This window comes from Silurus aristotelis (assembly GCF_946808225.1).
Source record: "Silurus aristotelis genome assembly, chromosome: 27".
Lineage (NCBI taxonomy): Eukaryota > Metazoa > Chordata > Actinopteri > Siluriformes > Siluridae > Silurus > Silurus aristotelis.
In genome coordinates, this window is record NC_139600.1 from 16,712,137 (window position 1) to 16,732,341 (window position 20,205).

The 20,205-nt window shown below is 44.8% G+C and overlaps 2 protein-coding genes and 1 long non-coding RNA gene across 4 annotated transcripts in view; 1 reads left to right on the plus strand and 2 right to left on the minus strand.

Annotated features, from left to right (window-relative positions):
• The window catches only part of stim2a (tromal interaction molecule 2a), a 9,956-nt gene extending 1,198 nt beyond the window's left edge, over positions 1 to 8,758 (minus strand). Inside the window, exons 1-12 of the mRNA XM_083532260.1 lie at positions 8,383 to 8,758; positions 8,087 to 8,217; positions 6,079 to 6,190; positions 5,886 to 5,997; positions 5,657 to 5,772; positions 4,845 to 5,022; positions 4,578 to 4,755; positions 3,554 to 3,715; positions 3,344 to 3,444; positions 2,912 to 3,153; positions 2,538 to 2,715; positions 1 to 2,320 (exon numbers count right to left, since the gene is read on the minus strand). The exon at positions 1 to 2,320 is cut by the window's left edge and continues 1,198 nt beyond it. Of these exons, the coding sequence (XP_083388386.1) occupies positions 829 to 2,320; positions 2,538 to 2,715; positions 2,912 to 3,153; positions 3,344 to 3,444; positions 3,554 to 3,715; positions 4,578 to 4,755; positions 4,845 to 5,022; positions 5,657 to 5,772; positions 5,886 to 5,997; positions 6,079 to 6,190; positions 8,087 to 8,217; positions 8,383 to 8,479 (3,099 nt within the window). The 5' untranslated portion in view covers positions 8,480 to 8,758 and the 3' untranslated portion in view covers positions 1 to 828. The remainder of the gene's footprint in view (positions 2,321 to 2,537; positions 2,716 to 2,911; positions 3,154 to 3,343; positions 3,445 to 3,553; positions 3,716 to 4,577; positions 4,756 to 4,844; positions 5,023 to 5,656; positions 5,773 to 5,885; positions 5,998 to 6,078; positions 6,191 to 8,086; positions 8,218 to 8,382) is intronic.
• Positions 8,759 to 13,146: 4,388 nt separating this feature from the next.
• On the plus strand, positions 13,147 to 14,173 carry LOC310721622. The gene is made up of 3 exons (XR_014532147.1): positions 13,147 to 13,220; positions 13,921 to 13,982; positions 14,111 to 14,173. It is a non-coding gene; the product is annotated as an uncharacterized lncRNA (long non-coding RNA).
• Positions 14,174 to 15,210: 1,037 nt separating this feature from the next.
• rbpja (recombination signal binding protein for immunoglobulin kappa J region a) lies at positions 15,211 to 19,923 on the minus strand. Of its 2 annotated transcripts, none has more exons than XM_083533416.1 (11): positions 19,842 to 19,923; positions 19,211 to 19,249; positions 19,026 to 19,121; positions 18,599 to 18,764; positions 18,101 to 18,275; positions 17,864 to 18,001; positions 17,635 to 17,747; positions 17,301 to 17,441; positions 16,339 to 16,494; positions 16,156 to 16,259; positions 15,211 to 16,065 (listed from the first exon to the last, which is right to left on the minus strand). In XM_083533416.1, the coding sequence occupies exons 1-11, from the start codon at positions 19,859 to 19,861 to the stop codon at positions 15,705 to 15,707; spliced, it is 1,509 nt and encodes a 502-aa protein (XP_083389542.1). In that variant the 5' UTR covers positions 19,862 to 19,923; the 3' UTR covers positions 15,211 to 15,704. The 2 variants fall into 2 exon arrangements, with proteins under 2 accessions (XP_083389542.1, XP_083389543.1); XM_083533417.1 differs by having other exon boundaries at positions 19,656 to 19,880.
• Positions 19,924 to 20,205: the final 282 nt, after the last annotated feature.

A 20,205-nucleotide genomic window follows, 5' to 3' on the forward strand; every position in this document is an offset into this window, starting at 1 on the left:
TTCAATTTTACTTACAGTAATATGAACCCACTCCCTCATAATACCCATTTATCTGCACACAGTAAGTTTCAGTCATATACATTGAGAAATTAAATAAATGCTACCGAAGATCAAAAGGCAGGTGGCAACTTTTGGGATTGATCTTTTTTAAATCTCCAAAAAACGAAAAAACGAAAAACCTACTATACCTATGAACTCTATTTGCCCAGTATTGTGACACCTGACTCATCCAGCTAGTTGTGTTGAACACTTTTAGATGTAGCATGAAATTTTCCCATCATTTTAACTTGAACCCCAAACCTGTTCCAGCATGACAAAGCCCCCATGCACAAAGCCAGCTCCATGAACATCTGCTTTACTTGGGTTCTTGATCTTGAGTGGCTTTAGAGCTATAAACACTGTTAAACTTCTTTAGGATGAAAGTCAGGACCTGATTTTTTTAAAACCCTTATGGATGAATAAAATCTCAAATCTCCACAAAATCTAGTGGAACAGGAAATGAGGACTAAACATGGAATAAGATGTTCAGAAAACACATACCAATCTTAAGGTCAGGTGTCTACAAACATTTCTGCACACATTGTATTTTCCAAGCACTGAAGCCTCTATCAGAAAAAAATAACTAAATTACATCATTAAACATCTCTACATTAATATAAATGTTCCTGCTCATTAAAACCATCTCGCAAAACCTTCCATAAAGACACCTACATTTAGTGTTTCAGTATCACCCACTTCAAGAAACAGTTACTAATGCGTTTAAAGCAACACTGATCCTGTGAACATTTTTTAGTTCTTAGGACTTCCAGTTCTTGTAACGACTCAAACTTACAGCTTCTGTAAACCCCCTTGTGGATGTTCTCGTTTTGAGTCTTTATCTTTCTCCTTATCTTTCTTCTTCTTGAACAGATTTTTAAGCTTCAGAGATTTCTTGCCTTTGTTTCCTTTACGGGATTCTTCTGGTGAGAGATTTCCAGATTGAGTAGAAACGCTGCTAGCACCATCGCTGCTCACTAGGCTTTGGGAGGAGGTGGAAATTGAGGCAGGATGTCTGAGATCTGCTGAACTGGTAACATTTGAAGGATTCTGATAAGATTTCTCCAAGATCCCATCATACACTAGATGACTTAGGGGGTCTGAGGGTGGATTCCAGAGCATTAGAGAGTTGATTGTAAGGTCTGGTTGGCTTAAGAGACCTTGATCTGGAATGACAAACTCATCTTTGGATATCTTTGGCCTGACAGTCTCCACAGGTACATCTGAGACATCTCTCAGGATTTTATCTGGAGGGGTCTCCAATGTCTCATCTTGCCCAATGTCCCGGAACAGTCTTTGTTTCTCTGTGACAAGTTCACGCTCCTCTCTTGAGAGCTTCATGGGTACAGAATTGTCCCTTCTCGCTCTTAAAGACATTCCGCGCCAGTTTTCCACGGAAGCATCCAAATCATTGTGGGCTTTTTTTCTAAAAGTGCTGTCTATGGACGCACCTCTAAACAGCTTTCCCTTGTCCATAGACAGACCTCGTTCCTCTTTGAAGACATTTCTGTAAAATCGGTCTTTAGTATTTCTTACGTTTACATTTTGCCCATCTGTCGAGACAAAGTCATCAAGCTCATCTTTTAACAAGCTTGTGGAAGCAGAGTCCAAGGGTTTGTCCTTAAACACGGTATTTCTCTTCTGAGTTTCCTCTTTTAGCATTAATCTTACATTAAATTCTTGAGCTGCATCACCACTTTGGCTATCTGTCACAGGTTCTTCTTTAAATATAATTTTTGATAAGCTCTCTCCTGAAAGATTCTTCTTTTCTTTAAACATCTTTCGTCGCAGACCCCCTACATTTACTTCAGCATCATCCATGTATCTGATTCCAAGGTACGGTTCTGTGGGTGAATCTAGTTTCTCCTTGGTGGACAGCCTAATCGTAGAATAACTAGGATTGATTGGCAGACTCATTGGAATCTTTTTGAAATCAGCAGAAACCTCAGGTTCCTTTGCACAAGCAGGACCCACCAAAGCATCTGTATACACCTCAGGTTCCTCTTTGGAGATCTTTCTGGCTTGGGTTTCGACTTGAAGTTCTTCACGTGAAACTTTTCTAGAATCGACCCTTACAGGATACCCAAGTTCCTCTCGTGATATCCTGCGCAAGGGTTTGTTCTCTTGTCCATCAACTGGAATCTTACTAGTGACACAATCGGAGAAGAGGTCTAAGTTGTCACGATATATTTTTCGAGTTGAAGTATCCAATCCAGGGCTGGTGTACATTATTCCAACAGTGGGTCCAATGGGATCAATATCAGAGGCTGTTTCCAGACCCTCTCTGTAATACAAGTATTGAAGTACTTTTGAAATGCGTTAAATATGCCTTCGTCTATTTTCCATTTACGAATAGTAGAAAAACACACCATAAAAATGCAGACCATGCAAAATAAATTCCCTGTAATATAATAGTAGCTGAATCTAAAACTACAGATGCTACTAAATCAGAAAACGACCAACTTAAATCTACTAAAATCATCTGCACAATAAAGACTTACGGTTTTACAATCACAGGGAAAAGGATTGCTTCCTCTTCCTCTTCGTCAAACCAAGGGACTGGAGGCTGAATCGGGATTAGAATATCAGGATCAGGTGATAGAATCACAGGTGCCTGGACAATATGACCGGTTCGACGAGAACGGACCAGGGCTCGAGGGGAAAGCTTGAGGGGCGTCACTGTGAATGTAGACAAAACAAATGTTTCATTGGTAGGTAAAGTGAGAATTTTTCTTGATTTACGTTTATGCCTTTTCCCATCACAAAAAAAGTTATTACATTTGACTTTTCTCTCATGTATCCCTTTGAGCAGTTTAAAGAGGTCCATGCTCAAAAGCCCAGTAAGTCACAACCTTATAATGTTGACAAAACTCACCAGGAATTTTTGGTGGCATCATGGAAGGCATTCCATCCTCCATGTCATCAATGCCTGCAGGCATTTGGTAGTTAGACAAAGTGGATCTTGGCCAAACCATCCAGTTGGTATCAGGGTACAAGGTAGCCATGAGGCTGTGTAGTCCAGCATTGTTCATTATGGCAAATCCACACAACAACTCGATCTGCTGCCACCTGTGCAGCCGTTCTTGCAAACATGCCGTCACCTCTGTGAGGGCATTTCTGTTATCAAAAACACCAACATCAGGCTCCTTAGTAATTATTACCCTTCAAGATTTATGTTGCTCAATAATTCTCTTTGTATTCCCTTCAGTAACCATTTTTTCCCATAAAACTTCAGTATAATCAATTTGCCAAAAACATTCCTGCCATAAAAACCCAGACAAAAAAGCCCCCTCTCTTATATTCCTACTTGGCCTGTAAGATCTTGTGGTCCACTTCATCTAAAGAGGAACTGTGTGCCACATGGAGGGTACCAAAAACAGAACTTCTTTTCTTCTTAATTTTCTCTGCCTTGAGAGACCAACAAACACAGAAACAACAACAACAAATGCATGTACTCACTGAGTATAAGGTACAAAAAAACCTAGATTAAAAAGTAGCCTGAAGATAGTGATGGTACCTCTTCCTTTGCGATGGCCAGCTGCTGCTCGGCATTCTGCTTTTTGATGTTGTAGTACTGCATCTCCACCTCGTGGGTGAGTTGCAGCCACAGCTGCAGAGAGTCCTGCACTGACCAGCTAGCCTGCATGTCCTGCTCCGCCTTCTTCAGCGCTCCACGAATCTGAGAGCAAAATGTACATACACTGGCTCAGGAAACACATCCTACTCCACCCTTCCCCAACTTACACTGCACAAAAAGGTCTCTACAAAAAAGCTTGACATCTACTAGCTCATTGGGCCTTATACGAGGTGGTATCAAAAAGTTTCAAGATTATTGGTGTAACTGGTGCTATTCTGACAACGTGCGTTACCACGTCTGCGTTACTGCGATTTCATCAAAGATGGCAAGTAAGAGCAAAGAGCAAACGTGAAATTCTGTGTGAAAGTGGGCAAATCTGCCACGGAGACGTTTGACATGACATACATGTGACATATGGCACTGCTACAACAAGTCGTTAAAGGTGTTTTGAGTGGCACGCATGCTTCAAGAGCGTAAAAACATCACTGGAAGACGACAAGAGATCAGGAAGACCTTTGACGAGCTCAACCCCCGATATGTCCAAACCGTTCAGCATCTCGTGTATGATGGACTCGCAACTCGGAGAACAATCCACACGATCTCACTTCCGCACCCACCGTACTCGCCAGATTTGGCTAGTGCGGACTACGCCCTCTTCCCGAAGACAACGATCCGGCTTGCCACATTAACACTGTTGCAGAGATCTTGCACTTGCACGCAGAAGAAGTTTTCCAGGACATGTTCCAGAAGACTGTTCTGAAGGTGATCGTATGGAGACGCAGATAAATTAAGTTCTTTCTTGTAAACTGAGCGAGTCTCCAAACCTTTTGGTACCGTCTCCTACTATTATTTTTCTACCCCTGGATGATCCTCTCTGAGAGCCTCAGGGGCCCCATGTGGCCTTTTATAGCTGGGAATGAAACTGTTTGCCTTCCATGTAAAGTATGCTGAGGTAAACACTCACCTGTTCAAGTTCCTCCTCAGCATATCTCAGGCGGCTTAGTTCACCGACAGCCCCCTTACGGAGCTTATACAGCCGGTTGGCCTCCTCTTGAGCTCCTTGGATCTCATCTCTCATCTTCTCCTCTAAAAACTGCTTCTCCACTGCTACTGTACGCTTCTCCTCCTGGGCTCGCTCCAGCCTGGGCAAACAAAAATTCCATTTATGTGACCACATTACCTTTATCTCTGAAGTGATGGTGGAACACCAGAGTAAACAATAATGACTGACTGCTCCTGCAGGTCTCGGAGACTCTTCTCAGCTCTTTGAAGGCTCTCCAGATCCTTTATCATTTTGGAAATGTGCTCTTTTGATGCTTTGTTCTGAACCTGGGCAAACCAGCAGCCACCCAGCCCCATTAATACCGACACGATGAGCAGGACGTCCTTCATCCAGTTGTGTGGTGGCCCTGGAGACAAAACATGGAGGGATACAGCATGAAACACATTCAGATAATTGGTTCATCATAATCACATTGCTCTTTGGTTTTTAGCTCTTGTGCTTTAATGCTTTAATGTGGGTTTAAATAAATTCTGGATTCAACCTTCAAAATAAAATACTGGTAGCTATCAAACAAAAATACTGACAGCTGAAAGAAATTGCATGATGGACAAAGTCGTGATGATACGCACACCTTAGGTCATGTGTTATGATAAGCTCTCATCGCTTCATTCAACACAACCCCAAACATCTACCCATCACTAAGGAGTTGAGATAGTGGGTTTCAGAGATGAGTTATTTGGGTTTAGATCCCTCTAAATCTAATCCAAGTGTGAAAATGTGATCATTTGGTACATCCTGGTGTTTCCTTGAGGTTGATTCTGGTGTTTTTATGAGGTTTGTGTTTCAGTGAGGTTGAGGTTGATGTTGGTGTCTACATCTACAGCTGCTTATGTGTTTGCTCTCATCCCATGACATGATGTGAATAAACACCATTACCCTGTTACTATATATGAAGTCTGAACATGTGGCTGCTAGAAATTAGAGCCACAAGATTCGATCTTGAATTACAATAACACTTATGTAAAAAAAAAAATACTCACGTGTAGGAGGTCCAAACAGCACAACATCCAATGCCTTGAGCTTCAGCTTGTGTTTGTGCTGCTGGTCCTGAATCTTCAGGTAGGTGCTCATGAAAGATGGCTCATTGGACGCAATCCTAGAGAAAAATCACAATCTCTGCAACCAGACTTCATACTCATTGATTCAGTGTTGTACTGAAGCTACCCAAAGAACCTTTGAGGAGCCTGGACTCTGACTGGTTTCTCTCACCTGGGCAGCGTGTTTCCATTCACGTGGAATTCTTTAAAATTCTTCTCATATTGCGGCAACTCCACGAACTCCCTCAGCCAGCGCAGAACATCCTCCTGCGTCCAGTTATGGACTGCAAGAGCAAAAAAACAGCATTTTCACTGCACGTGTGCGCACGTGCACACACGTGCGCACACACGCGACACACACACACCTTCTGAAGACTTCCAGCCCCTCCAGAGCTCCTCCATGGTGATGTGCTGGTCCTCTCTGTGCAATTTACTGTGTTTATTCGTCTGCTGCTGCTGCATGTCCTCAATAATAAACTAAAGGCAGATCACAAACACACACACACACACACACACACACACACACACACCTTAATAAATTAGGCCACTTTTAAAGAAACCTGGGCTTCCATACCACCTCAGCAGTGCCACAGTCTGATCTCCACCATGCCACGCCCATTTGAGGCAGTAATTAAAGCAAAAGGAGCCGCGACCAAGTATTGAGTACAGATACAGTAAATAACAGACTTTCCAGAAGACCAACAATTCATTTAAAAAAATTGTATTGGTCTTATGAAGATCTCATTTTTTGATTTTTCAAATATTTCTAAATAAATATACAACTCTGGAGAACTGTATGCTGTGTGTGTGTGTGTGTGTGTGTGTGTGTGTGTGTGTGTGTGTGTGTGTGTGTGTGTGTGTGTGTGTGTGTGTGCAATGTGTGCATGTGTGCAATCTTGGAATGTGTTCTGTGCTGTAACTGGATATTCCATCTTAGGCATGTCCTTCATCTGCCCTGGACACTTGATCCGCACACAAACACAAACACACACACACACACACACACACACACACACACACACACACCACACTCCTATACCCTTAACCAGCTCCCTAATTCACTACCTCCCAGTACGGGTAAACAGAACCATAAAGCTGCAGGACCTGAGGAACTCTTGAGAAACCAGTGAAGAGCCCTTAAATTACTACCTTCCAGTAATTTTTCAAACAGAACCTATAAACATGCAGAACCTTAGAGGGCCAATTAGAATCCCTTGAGGGACCCCTTAGGACCCCCTGACAGGAACAGAACATTTTCTCCAAGTGTGAAGCTCCAGACAGGTTCTTGATATTATAAAGAAATGATGAACTAATAGTTGGGAGTTTGTGCTGATTGCTCTGGTCTGTGATTGGTTAAAGGTGTTGTTCTCTCTAAAGCTTCTCTATAACATGCAGGTTTATTCTTTTTACAGTGCATCCAGAAAGTTTTCACAGAGCTTCACTTTTTTACCATTGTTTTTATGTTACAGTTTTATTCCAAAATGGATTAAATTCATTATTTCCCTAAAAATTCTACAAACTAAAACCCATAATAACATTGTGAAAGAAGTTTATTTAAAATCTTTGCAAATTTATAATTTTTTTAAATTAAATTAAAAATAAAAGCCTTCACTTGTACGTAACAGCCTTCGCTCAACACTTTGTTGAAGCTCCTTTGCCACCAGTTGCAGCCTCAAATCTTTTTTGAGTTTGATGCTACAACTTGACACCTATTTTTGGGAAGTTTCTCTTTCTCCTTTGCAAAACCTCTCAAGCTCCATTCAGGTTGGATGAGGAGCGTCAGTGCACAGCCTTTTACAGATCTCTCCAGAGATGTTCCATCAGGTTCAGGTCTGGACTCTGGATGGGCCACTCGAGGACATTCACAGAGTCGTCCTGTAGCCACACCTTCATTATCTTGGCTGTGTGTTTGGTGTTGTTGTCCCGTTGAAAGATGAACCTTCGCCCCAGTCTGGGGTCCGGAGAGCAAAAGAGCAGGTTTTCATCAAGGACGTCTCTGTACATTGCTGCATTCATCTTTTCCTCAATCCTGACCAGTCCCCACAGCATGATGCTGCCACCACCATGCTTCACTGTAGGGATGGTATTGGCCGGTGATGAGCAGTGCCTGGTGTCCTCCAGACATGACGCTTAGCATTCATGCCAAATAATTCAATATTTCTTTCTCATAGTCTGAAAGTCCTTCAGGTGCCTTTTGGTGAACACCAGGCGGGCCGTCATGAACCTTTATTGAGGAGTGGCTTCCATCTGTGTTATCGCTGTGGAGACTTCCTGCATGCACTGTACTTCATACTAAAGCAAGGAGTCTCCATTGTCAGCTAAGCCAACATGGCCACTATCACTTTTATTTATCGCTCATTCTCTAGCATTTACCTCAACGCTCTCCTCCACCTCGATCCCTCCATCCTGATCATCATCCATCTCCTGGTGAATGTGCCTCAGAGCCTCCAGGCTGTACAGATCTGCCTCGGTCACACATGGAGGTCTCACCTGCTGACACACATCTGGGGTGAGAGGTTACACACGAGAGTTAATAAAGCAACAGCAACAACAACATCATGCACATCATTTGTTCTCTAATCATTCTCCATAATCCCTCTCTTCCAAACCTGTGAGAAAGAAGACACACCCAATCATCATCCTGAACTACAGTAGGATTAAACGCTCACCTGTTATGGTCTCCTTTGGTGCAGGTTCAGCAGTGCTGAAGCTCAAGCTAATGCCAAAGCTGATCAGCAGGACTGGGAGTCTGAGCATCATCATCATTAATTCTTCATCCACAGATCCACCAATCAGCTCTGGGTCCAAAACACTGATGTAGCCTCTGGAGATGTTCTGATTTCCAGAGTAGATGTTTGTTAGCTTGCTTATTTGTTTGTTGCTCGCTTGCGACTTCACTTCACAGTTACATGTTACAGGGTTCCTGCCGAGTGCACGAGACGCGCTTGATTCTTATTGAGCCATTTATTAATCAGCTTATAATTGAAGACAGGAAGTTCTCCTGGATAAAAAAAGTACATAAACAAGGGGGAAAAAATTGTCAACGTCTCATTAGACTCGGACTCGGACTCGGACTCGGACACACACACATACACACACACACACACACACACACACACACACACGGTGTATACTAATATAGAAAGCCGCGTGCGTAAATCACGTCACGTGACAGGCGTACATTACTTTTTCCCCCAAAATACACTACTGTAGCCAAGAGAAAAAGGAGAAAAGGAGAGAAGATCAGAAATAATCCATTAGAAAAGGAGCTCCGTTATTCCTCGCGCGCCCGGTGAAAGTGTGGTTTGTTTGTTTTTTTGCTGTAAATCCGTCCGTAAATCCCACACACACACACACACACACACACACACACACACTCCGCCGCACGCGTCTCCTTCAGCTCCTCAACGCAAACCCGGACGCGCTCTGGACACCGGGAACGCGCTCCGGTTTCAGGGAACGCGCTCTGGACACCGGGAACGCGCTCAGGACAAGGAGTACGCGCGCTCTGGCCACTGATCACAGTGGATGGTTTCTGGACACGCGCTCTGATCACCGGGAACGCGCACTGCCTCTGCGTTGGGAATCAATTAAATCAATTCCACGAGTTTATTCCGCTCAGGAATTCTGTTTAAGGAGAGGAAATATCAAGTTCCGCTTTTTTTTTAATTAAAAATTAATTTTATTTCACATTGCTATGATGAACAATGAAAGTTAAAAATTAAGTTAAGAACCGAACCAAACACACACACACACACACACACACACTTGTATTAATATACTGAACACCTAAACACAAACAGAACCCTGTATGTTAATGGTCTGTTGGGACATTTCTAAAAGAGTTCCATGGAGAAGCCTTTTAAAACCTAAGAACCCTTAATTACCAAATAAACCCTTGGAAAAACTATATTGGTGCAGGAGTGCACACTCGAAAGGGTTCTCCTGCTGTATTTCTGGAGGAACAGTCAGAGATGTTTCTCTGGATTAAGTTCTTTATTATTCAGAAGCACCAAAAATATTTTCCAAGGGTTTGTTTTATAATCAAGGGTTCTTAGGTTCCTAAAAGAGTTCCCAGAACGGTTTTTTAAAGGGGTTAAAAAATTTATCAACAGACCATAGAACCAGGAATTCACCAGGATTCACTCTTGAGGAGTCACATGACTGGAACGTCCAAACTTGACTAAATAGTTTTACAAAGAAACACTGTCCTTATAAACAACCCCGGTCCCCAAAGCTACAGAAATACAAGGAATTGCTGGTACTGGCGCGCGCGCACACACACACACACACACACACACACACACACACACACACACACACACACACACACACACACACACACACAGGATAGGCTCAGGATTAAATTTAGAACCCTATCATATTTACTGAGCCGAAGATTCACAACTCGGGTCTCAGGTTTCACCTCAACAACTTCGTCTGGCCTGAAAACACAACAGGTGTGTGTGTGTGTGTGTGTGTGTGTGTGTGTGTGTGTGTGTGTACACAGAGAGCTGCTGTTAACCTTTGACCCTATGAGCATGCACAAGTGACAGGTGTCCATCATCAGTGTGGCATTTCAAAACCTCTTTCATGTTCGGGCACAGAGCGAGATCTCGGAGTGCACAAGTGGATGACAGTAGGGCCCTTGTTTGGTGGACTGCTGCAGAGATGGTTGTTCTTCTGGAAAGTTCTCCACTCTCCACAAAGAAATGCTGGAGCTCTTTCAGAGTGACCGTCGGGTTCTTGGTCACCTCACTCACTAAGGTCCTTCTCCCCGGATTGCTCCAGGAAGAGTCCTGGTTGTTCTAAACTTCTTCCATTTACGGATGATGGAGGTCACTGTGCTCACTGTGATCTTCAATGCTGCAGAAATGTTTCTGTCTCCTTTCCCAGATCTGTGCCTCCCTCGATACAATCCTGTCTCAGAGCTCTACAGACAGTTCCCCTGGACTTCATGGCTTGGTTTGTGCTCTGACCTGCACTGAAACAGTGGGACCTTCTACACACAGGTGTGTGTCTTTTCAAATCATCTCCAATCAACTGAATGTACCACAGGTGGACTCCAATCAAGTTGTAGAAACATCTTAAGGATGATCAGTGGAAACAGGAGGCACCTGTCATGGTGAAGGCTGTGAAAACTCGTGTACATGTGATTTTTTTAATATATTTTTTTGTAATAAATTTGCGAAGATTTCCAATTAAACGTCTTTCACGTCGTCATTATGGGGTTTTGATGGTAGAATTTTAAGGAACATAATAAATGTAATAGAATTTGGAATTAAACCGTAACATAACGTGAAAAAGTGAATACTTTCCGGATGCACGGTACACCAGTCCGGATCAGCAGTCGGGTGGAAGTCTTCAGGGCTTCTGTTCTTAAGGACTTGGAGTTTCTATTCCTTCAATAGGAACCTGAATGATTTTCCACCATATGACTTCAAAGCAGCATTAGAAGTTTAAAATGTTCTACAAGAGCATGTTTTATGTCACAGGTTCATAACACTTGTCCTGGAGAACACTTTAGTAGTGTGACGGTCAGGGAGGTTCTCCAGAACCAGGGTTAGGAACCTGTGGACTGCTAGAGAATTGTAGGTTATAATTAGAAGATCAGGTCTGAATGTACTCAACTGAAATCCAGAACATTAGCAGGAATAAAGAAAAGCTAAGATGTTTGATTTGTTACTAGTTGGAGAAATGAAACACAGATGCGATCATCATGTTAAGGTTTTTATTGCTCCACTGAGGTCGTGAACTTCGCTCGAGCGGATGAAGGGAGGTGAAAGGGAGGTGAAAGGGAGGTGAAAGGGTGATGACCCGCCCCTGACCCTGGGTTCGATGCTGATGACGAGCTGTGATTACAGTGAGGATTCAGAGGCACCAACCCTTCAGAACATGAGCACTCAGAACATCTTGGCTTCTAACACACTAAGGGTTAAGGAAGATCTGAGACGCGTGAGCTGCGATCAAAGTGGCAAGATTTTGGCGAAAGACGTTTAAAGGCGTTTTGATCGTTAAGGCAACTACAGTGGCACGAGCAAAAAATAAATCATCATCCCCCCCAAAAAAAAAAAAAAAAAAAAAACATAACTGGAAAATCTCCACTTCTGCACTGACATGGTCCACCGTCTACTCAGACTTCAAGTCCTCTATAAACCTGAACTTCACAGGGAGCTGGGAACCTTTTGAACCTAAAGCCTGATGATGTTTAAATAAGCAGAAAAAACATTGATGTTTTACAATATAGACCATAAGTATTGGGACACCTGACTGGTCCAGCTGCGTAAGGTTCTTCCCCAAAAGTTGGAGCCACACAATTGTTTCAGACGTCTTTGGAAGCAGTGGCATGAAATTCACCCTCAACATGGAACCAGGACACCCAGCATGACAACGCTTCTGTGCACAAAGCCAGCACCATGAAGATATGAGCTGGACTGGAAGATCTTGAGTGGCCTGCTCGAGAGCTCAACACCTTTGGGATGAATTGGAACAGCACCCCAGGAACCTCCTCACATCATCTACAGCAGTACCTGACTTTACTAAGGCCATCGTGGCTGAATGTGCACAAAGTTCCACAAAATCTCCTGGAACATCTTCCCAGAAGAGTGGAGATTATTATAACAGCACATCAGGACTCAATGTGAAACAATGTTTAAAAAAAAAAAGCACAAATCAGGTGTCCACATACTTTCGTCATATAGTGTATCTATGGAAGACTAATCACTGTGGTTTGGAACACATCCTAGCTTAAAAAAAAAAGAATAAAAAAAAAAAAAGTGATGAATGTCCAGCAGAGAAGTTCTGCTATGAACTTTTGTCCAAGCTGCGTCTAAAGTTCTTTCATTTCATAAAAAAAAAAAAAAACTGATCATGTAAATGCTCATTTCAACCACCCAAATTCTGAAGGAGAATCAAGAAGCAGGCCGATTCCCCACAAGCCTGCTCCAAAGCAACTGGAGAGAAATAACACTGAAAGGGTTGTGACCTTGAAAAGTTGACCTTCTGCTTGGACACGAGTTTAAATTTCTTGTAGGCACAAAGGGCTTCAATTCAGCTGCCTCATGACCGGGAAAGAGAACAGTAACAGGAAGATCACCAAAGTGCACAGGTTTTAGACGCAGTGTTCAGTTCAGAGGTGATGGAGATCCCACAAAGTGCTACCTTCACACACACACACACACACACACACACACACACCCCTGTTCGTCACTGCAGAGTTTCGCATGAACTCTACTTCAAGGCTGGATCATGTCTGATCTTTTCCTCCAACATTCACAGCTGTAAAAGACACAACGCTTCGTTTCTTTCTGTTCCTGTGATCCTCCAAACCCACAGTAAACTTCAGGATCAACCTGAACTGTAAATGTGACACACAGACTACAGCATTTTCTCTAAATTCCCAAATTCTGAGGTTTCGTTCCTGTTCCAGATTCAGTCAGCGGATTTTTGTTATTCCTGGTTATGAATTCAGGCTTTTTCCAAGTTTTCAGTCTTAAACGGTTTCGGAGTCGCCGGATTCTGGACTCGGGCGGTTTCGGAGTCGCCGGATTCTGGACTCGGGCGGTTTCGGAGTCGCCGGATTCTGGACTCGGGCGGTTTCGGAGTCGCCGGATTCTGGACTCGGGCGGTTTCGGAGACGCCGGATTCTGGACTCGGGCGGTTTCGGGGTCGCCGGATTCTGGACTCGGGCGGTTTCGGGGTCGCCGGATTCTGGACTCGGGCGGTTTCGGGGTCGCCGGATTCTGGACTCGGGCGGTTTCGGGGTCGCCGGATTCTGGACTCGGGCGGTTTCGAGTCGCCGGATTCTGGACTCGGGCGGTTTCGGAGACGCCGGATTCTGGACTCGGGCGGTTTCGGAGACGCCGGATTCTGGACTCGGGCGGTTTCGGAGACGCCGGATTCTGGACTCGGGCGGTTTCGGGGTCGCCGGATTCTGGACTCGGGCGGTTTCGGGGTCGCCGGATTCTGGACTCGGGCGGTTTCGGGGTCGCCGGATTCTGGACTCGGGCGGTTTCGGGGTCGCCGGATTCTGGACTCGGGCGGTTTCGAGCCGCCGGATTCTGGACTCGGGCGGTTTCGAGCCGCCGGATTCTGGACTCGGGCGGTTTTGGAGTCGCCGGATTCTGGACTCGGGCGGTTTTGGAGTCGCCGGATTCTGGACTCGGGCGGTTTCGAGTCGCCGGATTCTGGACTCGGGCGGTTTCGAGTCGCCGGATTCTGGACTCGGGCGGTTTCGAGTCGCCGGATTCTGGACTCGGGCGGTTTTGGAGTCGCCGGATTCTGGACTCGGGCGGTTTTGGAGTCGCCGGATTCTGGACTCGGGCGGTTTTGGAGTCGCCGGATTCTGGACTCGGGCGGTTTTGGAGTCGCCGGATTCTGGACTCGGGCGGTTTCGAGTCGCTGGATTCTGACTTTAATCTAATTTCTGTTTCTAAGGTTTAAATGAAGAATAAATTAATATTATATAATATAAATTTTGAGACTTGGGGGTCCACCAGGTTTGAATTGTTCCATCCTGAAACGGAAGCTTTTTTTTTTCCTGTTCTGCAAATCTGTTCTACAGCTACAAACTGACAGATTTTTGACTCCATCTGGACTGAACCTGATTTGCATTTTCTAGCATCTAGACCCCCCCCCCCCTCCTTTTCCACTTTTCTAAATGCGACTGGATTTGCATTGCCGAACTGAATCTGGTTAAACAATCCACACATCTGTTTCGCTTTGGTTTTAGCCTAATGGGTTTGAACCTGATCCTTCAGACAATTCTACAAGCCAGAGTTTAGTCTTGCAGTGTGTCCTGGACCTGATTTGCGTCATCCAATTCTAGACTTGAAATTCTGGAACCTGATCCAGTGTCGCAGTTTGAAGTTCTACACGCCGGAGTGACGACTAGCATGCGAGTCTATCGTTAACAGTAACCTGTGCAAAATAAAAAAAAAAGGGGGGGGGGGGGCACTGCTTTGTTTTGGTATTTTTGTTACTACTGGATCTAAACTTTCTTTACACTTCTGTGTTCAACAGATCAGGACAAATTCTGCATACGGCCTCTGATACGATCAGGAACTCATGAAGCTAATGAAAGCATCACGGTGAGGATCTAGTGAAAGCCTCTGAAACGCCACACTCGAACTGGGGTGTGTGGGGAAGTGGATTATTTAAGCAACATGGAGGGACCAAAAATAAATAATAAAATAAAAACAACTGGGCTAATTTATATTCTCCATTAAGAGAAGATCCCTCAATGGTGGGACAATCAGTTAAAGCTTCTGTGTATATAAAATAAAGTAAAAAAAAGTAAAGCCACGTTCTCCCAATCACGCACACACGTTTACACTTCAGTAAAAAAAAAAAAGAAAACAAGGACAAAAATACATGTAATGATAAAATAAAACCGCTGGTACAAGTCCGGAGGGTTTAAGGCAGTCGCCGGAGAGGATTAAAAGGCAGCTATGATGAAGAGCTCAGGCGATTAAAAAAAACGTCTGAACCGCTCTTCCTTTTTTTTTTTTTTCCTTTTTTTTTTTTTTTTTCCAAGCACAAATTGCTCACGAGAAATATACAAAAACTATTTGGTAACAAAAGGTTACTAAAATGTTATAAAACCGAGAGGAAAAAAAAGTGAAAAATGTACCTTAGCTAAAGCTTATAAAATTATACATCAATAAAAAAATTACAATAATAATAATAATAATATTCCTTGGTCCATGAAATCTATATTACTGTGTTTTTCCTCCATGTCGACGCATCGGAGCCCTTCAGACGGAGAAAAACAGACGTGTTTTTTACTTCACCTGCGTTTTTTTACAGTTTGGCAAAGCCATGATTAGTCTTATTTTCCATGAAAGAGGGAAAAAAATGGAGAAAAGCGACGGAGGTCCCTCTCAGAAATTCATCCGTTCCACAACATCGTTGTCCTGGTTTTTTTTGGTGAATTCCGAGAATTTATTTTGCCCTCCAGCTCCACCCACACCCACACCCACACACACACAGGTTAGGACACAGACATGGCGGAGGAAGAGGATGATGAAGAAACACCACCCGTTGTCGGGAATCCGGTCTGACTGTCGATCCTCGACTGTAGCAAAAGGCTCGATGACGATGATGAAGACATGGAGGAGGATGAGGAAGACGACGGCGAGGAGGCGGAGCCTGAGCGCAGGATGGCTCCTGCGGCACTGCAGTGTGGGCGTGGCCCTGGCTCAGGTGTGTAGGTGAAGGTGAGCGCCGTGGAGTAGATGATGCCGTCGTTGCGCACCAGAGTGACTGGAACCTGGACGGGTTGCCGGACCCAGCGCCACCCCTCACGAAACGCCGAGATGTCAGGAACCACGCAGAGAACGGTCTCACCACATCTACACACAAACATACACACCATATCACCATGCAAACATTTTAAATGCTCTCTGTATGTGCGCACAACAATGCACAGGTAACCACCTCACCTGTACATGGTGTCTGCCTCCACGTCCCCGAACCACACTCTGAGATTTGGAGTAAAGTTCTGTCCAGTCAGCTCCAGCATGGCCACATCACCACCTCCGTTTAGCTACAACACACACATACACATGTTTAATGAGGATTTCAATCTGACAATATTTTTATTACAATGAATGTGTGTGTGTTACCTGTAAACTCTCCACCACAGGTACAGGTGTGACGGGGTGTGTGACAGGACCCATGCCCTCGTAGAACGTGTACTCCGCTTTATCCGTGCTGATGATTGTCCACGATGCGCCGTCGTTAATCATCTCTTTGTTCGTCTCTTTGGGGCACGGCGTCGCCTGGAATCATTCAAATTATATTAAAGGAGGTGTGGCCTGTGTACGTGTCTGGGTTAATAAAGAGGTGTGGCCTGTGTACCTGTCTGGGTTAATAAAGAGGTGTGGCCTGTGTACCTGTCTGGGTTAATAAAGGAGGTGTGGTCTGTGCACCTGTCTGGGTTGATAAAGGAGGTGTGGCCTGTGCACCTGTCTGGGTTAATAAAGGAGGTGTGGTCTGTGCACCTGTCTTGGTTAATAAAGGAGGTGTGGTCTGTGCACCTGTCTTGGTTAATAAAGGAGGTGTGGTCTGTGCACCTGTCTGGGTTATAAAGGAGGTGTGGTCTGTGCACCTGTCTGGGTTAATAAAGGAGGTGTGGCCTGTGCACCTGTCTGGGTTAATAAAGGAGGTGTGGCCTGTGCACCTGTCTGGGTTAATAAAGGAGGTGTGGCCTGTGTATCTGTCTGGGTTAATAAAGGAGGTGTGGTCTGTGTATCTGTCTGGGTTAATAAAGGGGGCATGGCCTCTGAACCTGTTCGTGAGGAAAAAATGACCTGTGTACCTGTATAGTTTAATAAAGGAGGTGTGGCCTGGGATCCTGTATGGGTTAATAAAGGGGGTGTGGCCTGGGTACATGTTAGTGAGGGAGAAATGGTCTGTATACCTGTCTGGTTTATAAAGGAGGCGTGGTCTGTGTACCTGTATGGGATAGTGGAGGAGGCCTGTGTACCTGTCTGGTTTATAAAGGAGGCGTGGCCTGTGTACATGATAGTGAAGGAGGTGTGGCCTGTGTACCTGTTAGTGGAGGAGGCGTGGCCTGTGAACTCACCTGGAACTGGATGATGCGTTCCTGAGAGAGACAAAGGTACATGCGCTCTGTGTCCTTCAAGTAAAACGCACACTTGTGGAGCTGAGATACAGGATCATCTGCATCCATCAGCGCAGTCTGCTTATCAACCTTGCGGATTACCTACACACACACACACACACACACACACACACACACACACACACACACACACACACACACACACGCAATTTATTTAACAATAACAGCTTTTCCTTTGCCACAATAAACATAAAAAAAGAATACAACTATTAACAACACGCGCGCGCGTTGTGTGTGTGTGTGTGTGTGTGTGTGTGTGTGTGTGTGTTCTCACCAGACGAGGTAAAGCCATGCCCGTGACAGAACACACCAGTTTAACGGTCTGACCGTAGTGAATGTATCCGTCTCTCACAGTAAACTCCTCCCCCTCCGACTCATCATCATCTACTGCAGAGAGAGAAGAAAAAGAGAAAACAATAGATTGGACAATAACGAAGCGCGAGATTTAAGTAAGTGTTAGACAGGGGTGTGTGTGTGTGTGTGTGTGTGTGAGAGAGACTCACACAGGTGAATATAAAAGGCCCCCCACTGCTGAGAGCTGGCGTGGAAGTTTCCTCCCTCGACATGGAGGTATCGAGTGCTGACTGTCTGAGAGCGTAACCGATTAAACAGAGCCACTTTAGTGCCTGACGCTATACACACTGAGAGAGAAAGACCACAGTAAAGTTACATTTTCTCCAGAATCAAATCGAGAATCTTCTGAAATAAAATAAAAAGGTTGGAGATAAGCGAGGACTCACGGTCTGCGTTCTTCAGGGACTGTTTCTTCTTGGAAGGTTTGGATATGACTTTGATGCGTTTGCTGAGGAAGACGCCGATTTCCGCGCTGTTCCCGTAGAACATCTTGACCGTCAGCATGAAGTGCTTCCTCTTGTCAGAATCAGATATGTACAAGGTTTTGGCTGTGCAGAAGTTCTGCAGGAGGAGAGGGGGGGGGGGGGGGTGATGGAGAACAGGAGAGGAGAGAGATAGAGAAGGAAGGAAAGAGAGGAAGTGAGTAGGGGAAAAGGCATGAGAAAGAAAGAAATGAGGAACGGAAGATGTTAAAAGAGAAAATTGTGAGAGAAAGATAAGGAGGAGGAGGAGAAAAGCGAGAGAGAGATAAACCAATCAGGACCAAAGGAAACCAAAACGATTTTCTGTAACGGTATTGTGTTTCTTGCCTTGTGTGTGTGTGTGTGTGTGTGTGTGTGTGTGTGTGTGTGTGTGTGTGTGTGGGAGGGGGGGGGGGGCTCCACCTTGCCCTCCAGGTTGAGCTGCTGCATTTCCTGCTCGCTGTTTCCGATGCCGATGAAAGCGCAGGGTTGTGCCTCCTGCTCGGAGCAGCCCTCTCTCTCCATCAGCTCCTTCTTCTTCTTCCAGCCGCAGCCCATCAGGTACACACACGGCGGTGGGCAGAAGAACCTCAACACACACACAAGAAAGACACTGTTTTCTCTCTACCACCACCCACCTTATTTGACCTCTTCAGTAGGTTCTGGACCTTCACTAGACCTCTGTACATTACTATTTGTATTAATCCTCATGGTGGAGAACATACACATCTGTATTGCTGTCTCCACCCATTAACAGTGCTGCAGCCAATCAGAACGCAGTTCCACTTATATGACACACACCTGGGACCTCCGAATTGAACTGGAGCGTCCTCAGGACGCACAAACTTACCTTTTTTCATTGCCGTACGATTTCTGTGCAACTTTTGCATGCAGTATGAGCACCGTCTGATCTCCTCGCTCCTTCAAATAGTTACGCATCGCCTCTCTGCGGAAATGTATTTAAAGGAAAGTAATTAAACACAATATGTATAACATTCGAATGAAATAATGTTCAGAAGACATAAGTATGTGGACCTGGTTAGGCGCTTTGGCTGAGGAAGCTCCCCGAATTTCCTGGAAAACAAACATTATCGTGGTGGTGAGATCTTGCGCATGCGCACTGTGCGTACAGCTTGGGTGACAGTTTGGATGACTAAATAAATAAGCAGGAAACAAGCTTCACGTGTTGATATTGTGGTTTTATCGCGGTAACATAAAGCCACGCCGGTGTGTCATGATATTTGTGGTAAACGAATGAAGGATAAAGTGTGAGAGAGCTCGCGAGCTCAGAGTTGGCGAACTCGTTCAACAGATTTTTTTTTTTTACTGTTCAGAACGAGCGCCGTGAGGAAACCGAAAAGTTTGAGAGTTTATTACAAATCGAGATAATTGTACATATGTGTGATAAAACGCATGTCTTCCGGACACTTAATTTCACTGAGAGAAATATGCGCGCTTTAGACATACAGGCGAAACTTGCCTGGTTAGCATAACGGCTAGCTTGAAAGAACAGCCCGAAAACAAGGCTCGAAAGCTGGAAAAAGTACAGAAATAACACGGAGACGGGAGTACACCCGAAATACTGCGAACAAATCAAACCCTGGGTGTTTAATGCCAACTTTTACCCCTCCATGCCCCCCTCTTTGTTGTTAACTCCATCTCTTACCCCGTCACAACAGGCGCCATCTTGCATCAACTCTCTAATAAAAGTCGAAGTATCGCGAGATTTCCCGCCAGCCGTTTTTTTTTTTTTCCCCATTTCAGACGGAACAGCCCAAGCGTGGGAAAGTATCTCAAGTCTCGCGATAACTCAGATATTCTCACCATAGATTAGCGTTGAATCCCTGCGCGTGTTATCGCGAGACTTCGGTTTTCTCCGACAGCGCGAAGCGTGAGAAGGTGGAGGAGGAAGGAGGGAGAGGAAGGGGGAGGGGTTGACACACACACACACACACACACACACACACACACACACACACACACAGGCGTGGGAAAGTTGCCAAGATCTCGCGAGAACACGGGCATTAGCT